This window comes from Chionomys nivalis, chromosome 26 (assembly GCF_950005125.1).
Source record: "Chionomys nivalis chromosome 26, mChiNiv1.1, whole genome shotgun sequence".
NCBI classification, from domain to species: domain Eukaryota; kingdom Metazoa; phylum Chordata; class Mammalia; order Rodentia; family Cricetidae; genus Chionomys; species Chionomys nivalis.
Window position 1 is genome coordinate 410918 of NC_080111.1, and position 8778 is coordinate 419695.

General features: G+C 47.4%; 1 protein-coding gene across 1 annotated transcript in view; it reads right to left on the minus strand.

The window, feature by feature from the left end:
* Window positions 1–2651, minus strand: part of Bmpr2 (bone morphogenetic protein receptor type 2) — a 98443-nt gene extending 95792 nt beyond the window's left edge. Inside the window, exon 1 of the mRNA XM_057758372.1 lies at window positions 1423–2651. Within this exon, the coding sequence (XP_057614355.1) occupies window positions 1423–1498 (76 nt within the window). The 5' untranslated portion in view covers window positions 1499–2651. The remainder of the gene's footprint in view (window positions 1–1422) is intronic.
* Window positions 2652–8778: the final 6127 nt, after the last annotated feature.

The window sequence follows — 8778 nt, forward strand, 5'->3', positions numbered from 1 at the left end:
AAACACAAAACGCTCTTGTATTTCTGCCTGCAGAACGATTGCTTACGTGTCTAGGCCTTTTCTGCTCTTTTCATATTTTACAAGAGCCACATGACTTGTGGCTAGAGAATTTAGACAGCTAACAAAGAAATTTAGAGAAGAACATTTCAGTTTTGCTTCAGAAAGAAATGAAAAAATCAAAAATATTAAAACATCAAGTTTCAAAATGTAATCAAATCAGATCTTCCAATGATTTTAACACTATATATGGCTCAGTCGTTAAAGGCTAGGCTCACAACCAAAAATGTAAAATACTAAATATTAATCAACAATAGACAATAGTATCAAATTCACAAAAGGAAACGACAGACCTCTAAAATGTAAATTAAACAAGTAATCTGTGTGTCTAATACAGCATTGAAAATGTTACTGAATGTGAAAATTACTTTTAAAAATTTGGAAAACCATTACTTTGTCTACTCGCTTTAAAATGCATACTTCATGTGACTAAGAATTCATTCCTGAAATTTTCTAAACGCAGACCACGAAAATCGTTGCTTGAAAATAACTGCAGTGAGAAAATGTATTGTGTTTTTTTTTTTCAAGGCGACTGAGAATTAAAAAGGAAATGGCCAAGGGAAAGGGGAGGACCGTTTCCTTTCACACGTTAGTAAATGTCAAAGAACTTTCAGGAGTCAAATCTCCTAGAAGTCTGATGCGGGGTCAAAGTTGTCTCAATGACAGGAAAGCCAACAGACGCCAGATGACTAATAGCAAAGTTATCAAAACACTTGTGTGCCCAGCAGTAACTCCAAAAGCATACAAAGTACAAATGTCCAGGCTGAGAAGACAGGGAATAGCTAAGATTCTTGCGAGCAAAACAACATTAACGATGGCAGCAACAAACAGTATTATACAACGTATCAAGATTCTCACACTCTGCCTTCCTCGACATTATTCTATTCATCCGGTAACATTTTTGAATAACGAAAAGTAACGCGGATTCCCAAAGAGTGATCCAAATGTAATAATAAGGTTCAATCAGGTGAGTATTTAGTTCTATTGTAAACCAAATCTGCTTCTTTACATTAAAAAAAAAAACTACCAGTTCTATCTCCAAAATCTAATAGACACAATTCACTAGCGATTGAAATAATATTTTTAATCCTTGCATTACCTCACAGCTAAAAATGTCAAGATACCACACCCAATATGTCTTTCTCACACCCCCCCCCGTGGGGGAGGGATCAGGGAATACGACCAGGGAGTGGGGACGTGAAATTACACGAAAACAGTGCAGGTGATTTCCCTGGCAGGTTCCTCCACCGGGATCCGAGCGCACACGTTGAGAAGGGCGAGCAGCACAGGCCTCGGCCTCTGCAGGCTCCCTCCCTCGCCACCCGCTGGGGTAGGAGCCCGGACGCGCCACCCAGGGCTACTCACCAGCCGTAGTGCTGACCAGCAGGGCGGTCCATAGCAGCCAGGGCACCCGACAGGGTCGCTGCAGCGAGGAAGTCATCCCTGGGCAAGCCAAGAAGCAGGAAGGCAAAGAAAAGAAATGTGGAAAGTAAATTCGGGCGGAGAAAGCCGGCCAGAGGCTGCTCGTCTCGCCGTCTGATTTATCCTGCCCGGATTACAATGCAGTTCGAAAGGACAAATGGCAGATGCGAGGACCTAGCTGGAGAGCTCTCATTCCACTGCAGAATTTCCCTTCATTTCGCTCCCTCGTGGCTGGGGGGCTTCATTCGCCTAGGACAGGGTGCCTCGGCTCCCCAAACTGAAGGCATGTCCGTTGGGGGGGGGGGAGAAGGAGAGAAGCAGGGAGCCCTGAAGAAATGCCTGCAATTATTTCCCTCGTAGCTTCACGATATCAAAAAAATATCCAGATCTGGGAGAAAACATATCCAGAGTGCCGGGGGTGGGGGTGGGGGGATGGAGGGCGGGGACTCGATGGGGGCACTGAGGATCAGAACAAGTTCTCGACCGCCGGGAAGGGCGCAGCGGGGCGGGCGGTGGCGCCCGGCCGCCCGAGTCGCATCGCTCCGGACTCGGAGTGCAGTTGGTAGGGTCTCCGTTGAAAGTTTCGCCTCGTTGCTTGCTTCACTCGGATTCCGACATCAATAAATCCACTCCTCCGACTGGGTCGAAAAAGGTGCCGGCCTCCATGGGCGAGCCCACGGCTTCCTCGGAACAATCGCGCGAGGGTCGCGCAGGCAGGCAGCAGGCCGGGCCTCGGGGCGCGGAGGAGGGGAGACGAGGGTCGCGGCCCCGGCGAGCCCCGGAGCGCCGCACGCAGGGAGGTGCGGGGCGGCCCCGGCTGGCCTTCCGAGGGCTCTCGGCCCCGCGGCCTCGCTGTCGGCGGGGGCCTGCAGGAAATCCCAGCACCGTGGAAGAAGCCCGGTCTCCTCCCGTCGACGGCTCTCAGGAGCGAATCACAGCACAGCCCGAGGAAGAAGAAGCCGCCGCCGCCGCCACCGCCGCCTCGCTCTCCGCAGCTCTGGGCGTCGCGGGCCGAGGGCGGGGGGCGGCGGGAAGACGGACGTAGGTGGCCGAGGAAGGGGTGGGCAGCGGGGGCTTGCGAAACACCCCGCGCCCCTCCGGGAAGCGGCTCCGGCGACTCCGAGCAGACCAGACACAAAGGGGGGAGTCGCCGCAGCTGCCAGTCTGAGGCGCTCCGGGTCACCGGAGTCGCCCCGCCTCCGCCGCCACCTCCTCCTCCTCTCTCTCTCTCCCCGACCCCTGTCTGTCTCGGGCCTGTGGTGCAGCGCGGGCGGCGGCGGCGGCGGCGTCTGAGAGACGCACTGCGCCTGCGCGCCCGCGGCCCCGCCCGGCCACGCCCCTCGCTCCCAGGCTGGCCCTGGCGCGGCGTCTCGTCGCCCGGGCGGACCCGGGGCAGGGTGGGGCCGGCGTGGGGCGGGCAGCCTCGGTTCCCCCCCCCCCCCCCCACACACACACACACCTCCTCACACCCGCGTCCCTTCCGCACGTGGATGGCGTGGCGATCTGTGCGAGCGTGTGTGTGTGCGTGTGTGTGCGTAGAGAGAGGCCATGCTACCCTGGGGTCTGGGCGGAAAGTCTGGAGGACGTCCCGCCGCAGTTGTTTGCAGCGGGAGCCGAGACCCCGGGCCGCGTCGCCTTCCCCTCCCCTCGCGGTGCAAACAAAAGCCTCGGCCTCCGCGAGGAGGACCGCGACGCTGCCCAGTGCGCGCGCTAGGCCACCCGGGTCGGCCTTTTCCTCCAGCAGCCGTCCCCGCGGCCTCTCCCGGGAAGGGAGGTGTGCACAAAGGCTGGAGGGGCTTTGCAGGAGAGCTGCGGCCGGCGCAGACTTCTGCCTCCAGGTATGGAGTGGGAGCCTGTCTCCTCACTCAAGCCATGCAGAAGGTCTCGCCCGCACCGCAGTTTCCCAGGACGGCTTTAAGCATTTTCTTTATTTCTTTTTTAATCACAGTTTGGTTAGATTCAGGCAACCAGGATAGGGGAGGGGACTATGACTATCCCCTGCGGGGGTCAGTCGACTTGGGTGGGATTTTGCTAGGGGAGCAGGGAGAAGGTGACGTGCTTGGCGCCATGATCGGAAGTCTGGGTTTAATTCTTTAACTGCGAGGTGGAAAAATTGCGTGGGAGGGCGATCTAAGAGATGAAGTCTAGCCCTCCCTTCTCCCGGTAGGCAGAAAGGCTGTTCTGAAGGCTGGTTTTGCCGGTCTTTCATTGTAGCTGTTCCAGTATACATTCATAAATACACTCCTCAAGTTTGCTTGCTTATTCAAGTCTTTTATCTCTTTATCTGAACGTGATGTTAATAAATCACATTCCTTAAACTGATTTCTGTTATCATAGTAAATATCTGCTATAATGAAGACTTGTGGTAATACCTGCCCAGGGCTCTTTTTAGCTGAAATATTTTTATATTTTTTTTTGTTGTTGTTTTTTGTTTTTTGTTTTGTTTTTTTTCCGAGACAGGGTTTCTCCGTAGCTTTTGGTTCCTGTCCTGGAACTAGCTCTTGTAGACCAGGCTGGCCTCGAACTCACAGAGATCCGCCTGCCTCTACCTCCCTAGTGCTGGGATTAAAGGCGTGCGCCACCACAGCCCGGCTATTTTTATATTGTTTATCCTTCAGGCAGAGAGAATTTTTTTTTCTATGAAATAAAATCCCTTTTGAAAAATAAGGAGCATATGCATTGGCTCTTTACCTTTACTACCAAATTTTGTTTTGACTAAAAGGCCTAAAATAAGGAACTGGCATTGTTTTAACATTTAGTTTTCAAGACATTTGATCTAGTTCTCAGAGAAATGACAGATGTTGAAGGTGCAGGAAGTTTATTAGCTGGTGAAATACAATTTTTCTTCCTCGAATTGCGGTCAAGTACTTTATTATTCAATTATTATTTGCATAAAATTTTCCTAAGAAACATTAAGTGCCCTTGTACATGTTATATATGTATAATAAATTATGTAGGAAGGAAGTATTAGGAAATTCATGGTGAAAAAGTTCATGCCACTAATTTAGCAGGAATAATTAATCAGTAGACCTTGGTATGCAGTTCCTTCCTTTTCTGTTGCCCTTACAGTCACTCTCTAGTTGAGATGTGATGATTCACAGTGAGAAGGAACAAAAGTTAGCAATGACTTAATAATCTACTAGAGAAGACAGGCAGTACAAGTCTAACGAGTGAAAACAGAACTGATAGCAAGGGGGCTGGAGAGATGGCTCAGAGGTTAAGAGCAGCAAAGGTCCTGAGTTCAATTCCCAACAACCACATGGTGGATTACAACCATCTGTAATGAGGTCTGGTGCCCTCTTCTGGCCTTCAGGCATGCACACAGACAGAATATTGTATGCATAATATTTTTTTAAAAAAAACTGATAGCAAGGTCCTATCCAGTGATCAGGATGGGCTAAGTTATACTAACATCCCCCAGATCTTGTTAGCTGGCTGAGACAAATGTATTTACCCTGGTTTGTGTTGGCTAGAAGCATTAGGGAACCTATCATAAGTGGGGTTTGTATGCAATTTTTTTTTTTTTTTGATTTTTTGAGACAGGGTTTCTCTGAAGTTTTTGGTGCCTGTCCTGGAACTAGCTCTTGTAGACCAGGCTGGTCTCGAACTCACAGAGATCCGCCTGCCTCTGCCTCCCGAGTGCTGGGATTAAAGGCATGCGCCACCACCGGCCGGCTGTATGCAATTTTAGAATATCTCTCTGGACCGGCCGGTCCTGTAGATCTATGGAACTCTGCATAGTGTGCTTTTCAGGGATTCTACTCACTGCATTCCCTGAGGTACCAGGATTGCTGGATGCTTCCCTAAGACATGGGCTTTCAAGATTGCCAGAATAGGTATAATAAAATTTAATTGTTAGATGTTCAATGTCTTGCTCTGGCTGTTTAAAAAAATTAAAAATCTTCCATCAGAAGCAATGTATATTCACATTTTATTGACCAGTGAAACCACATGGCCAAATCTAACATCAGAAGAGTTGGAAATAGAACCCTACTCTGTTATGAGAGGGAGACTCTGAGAACTGTGAAAAGCTTCTGAAACTACAGCTCCAAGACATAAACACCCTCTTCTAACCTCCAAGGGGACATGCTCATACATGTGTACGTATCTTCACACAGATATAGTCACACAAACTTAAAAAAAAAAAAAAAAAAGCTGCTTAGAAATTTTAGGATTTAAAGCTGGACGGTGGTGGGGCACACTTGAGAGGCAGAGGCAGGTGGATCCCTGAGTTCGAGGCCAGCCTGGTCTACTTAATGAGTTCCAGGACAGATAGAGGTACATACAGAGACCCTGTCTCAAACCCGCATGCCAACCCCCCAAAAGAGAAATTCTCCGGAGAAGACTTAGATTTTCCACAACTTTTTTTTTTTTTTTTTTGGTTTTTCGAGACAGGGTTTCTCTGTGGCTTTGGAGCCTGTCCTGGAACTAGCTCTTGTAGACCAGGCTGGTCTCGAACTCACAGAGATCCGCCTGCCTCTGCCTCCCAAGTGCTGGGATTAAAGGCGTGCGCCACCACCGCCCGGCTTTCCACAACTTTTAAAAGTGTGTTATTATTATTACCAGAGTAAGGGGAAGTTCCAGGATTCTAACTCAGATTGCACAGCAAGCACCTTTACTCCCTGAGCCATGTCACTAGCCCCATATTTTCCACAGTTTGCTTGATTTGCCCTGGATTTCTTTACTGACATAAGAGCTCTTCCTTACTGATGCCAGAAACTGGCTCTGTTGATCAAAGAGTCGATACATGACCTATTGTTTCCTTTCCTTTCTTTTTTTTTTTTTTTTAAGATGTATTTATTTATTATGTATGCAACTTTCTGCCCCCATGTATACCCACATGCCAGAGGAGGGCGCCAGATCTCATTACAGATGGTTTGGAGCCACCATGTGGTTGCTGGGAATTGAACTCAGGACCTCTGGAAGAACAGACGGTGCTCTTAACCACTGAGCCATCTCTCCAGCCCCCCTTTCCTTTCTTTCTGTCTCTTTTTTTAAAACAGGGTTTCCCTTTGTACCTAAGGTTGTACTTGCTCTGTAGAACAGGGTATCCTTGAACTTGGAGATCTACCTGCCTCAGCCTGGGAACGCTAGGACTAAAGGTGTGTGCCACCACCACCCCATTGTTAAATCCTTGAGGCCTGTAGTTAAAAGACAAAGCACATATGAGTTCGAGACCAGCCTGGTCTAGAAGAGCTAGTTCCAGGACAGGCTCCAAAACCACAGAGAAACCCTGTCTCGAAAAACCAAAAAAAAAAAAAAAAAGAAAGAAAGAAAGAAAGAAAGAAAGAAAGAAAGAAAGAAAGAAAGAAAGAAAGAAAGAAAGAAAGACCGGGTGGTGGTGGCACATGCCTTTAATCCCAGCACTTGGGAGGCAGCAGCAGGCGGATCCCTGTGAGTTCGAGGCCAGCCTGGGCTATAAGAGCTAGTTCCAGGACAGTCCCCAAAGCTACAGAGAAATCCTGTCTCAAAAAACCAAAAAAAAAAAAAAGAAAGAAAGAAAGAAAGAAGGAAGGAAGGAAGGAAGGAAGGAAGGAAGGAAGAAAGAAAGAAAGAAAGAAAGAAAGAAAGAAAGAAAGAAAGAAAGAAAGAAAGAAAGAGACAGACAGACACAAGGTCCTTTCTCATTTATCTTTGTACACCAGACTTCATACTAGGAAGTTTTGCATACAAAGAAAGCAGTCAAACTGTGTGCCCTGGCCGAGCTCCATGTTACCAAACAACATAGTTCCTCAAGCACACAGAACCTTGAGCCTTTGCACTTGGTTGTTTTGTCTGCCAAGAACATACTTTATGCTCCATGTCATGAATGCTCGCCGTTCTTCAGTCAGGTTAGACAATACTATCTGTAAGAAGAATACATAGGGACCAGCAAATGCCTCAGCAGGTAAGACACTTGTCCTCAAGCCTGGCAATCTGAGTCTGACCACCTGGTCCTTTAACCTCCACACAAGAGTCATGGTACTCAAATACCCTTACACATATACATGCAAATTAAAGAATATTTAATTATTACCCCTTTGCTTTTTTTTGAGACAGGATTTCTCTTTGTAACCCTGGCTGTCCTAGAACGCACTCTGTAGACCAGGCTGGCCTCGAACTCACCGAGATCCACTTGCCTCTGCCTCCTGAGTGCTGGGTTAGAGGCCTGCACAGGCTCCTTTTCATAAATGTCTAAATGCATGGTCACACTGCACTTCGGTCACCAGCTTTCATTATTTGATGGAAAAACAACTTAAAATGACTGTATGAGGAGGTAAAAGGGTGGAGGGTGGATGTGAAGGGATGGGGAAATGATTGGGATCAAGATACATGATGTAAAAGACACATAGAATAAATAAAAAGAAAATGAGGCACTGTGTAACTGCCTGATTAGTCACTGTCCCTAGCAAGAAGCTTAGTAGTTTTCCTCAAAAACACTGTTGAAATAAATTGTTTAAGACTGTCCCTAACATATGAGAAACAAGCTGGGTGTGGAAGCCTTTAAACCCAGCAGGGAGGCAGAGTTAAACAGATCTCTATGAGTCTGAGGGCCAGCCTGGTGTACACAGTGAGTTCCAGGCCAGTCAAGGCTACAAAGTGAGACGCTGTCTCAAAAAAAAATTAAAATTAAAAAATTAAGACTAGCCGGGCGTTGGTGGCGCATGCCTTTAATCCCAGCACTCGGGAGGCAGAGGCAGGTGAATCTCTGTGAGTTCAAGTCCAGCCTGGTCTACAAGAGCTAGTTCCAGGACAGGCTCCAAAACCACAGAGAAGGGGCTGGAGAGAATGGCTCAGTGGTTAAGAGCATTGCCTGCTCTTCCAAAGGTCCTGAGTTCAATTCCTGGCAACCACATGTGGCTCACAACCATCTGTAATGAGGTCTGGTGCCCTTTTCTGGCCTGCAGACATACACACAAATATTGTATACATAATAAATAAATATTTAAAAAAACAAACAAAAAAACAAAAAAACAAAACCACAGAGAAACCCTGTCTCGAAAAACCAAAAAAAAAAAAATTAAGACTAAGAATAGGGCTGTTATCTTGAAGTTTCTGGAGTCCATCTATCTTCTATTTAACCTTGATGTGCAATAGTTAGAACCGTTAATATCCACAGCCATAATCCTTTTATTTCTAGCTATAGATTTTAAGGCTACTTTTACATTTCATTCCTACATCAAAAGAGTCTTCTTCAGGTTATATTCACAATTACTGTGCTTTATTAAGGTTTATATTGATTGAGGAGTGTGATGGAGGGTGGAGACAGAGTCTCACCATATAGTCCAGACTAACCCCTAACTCACAGAGAGCCACCTG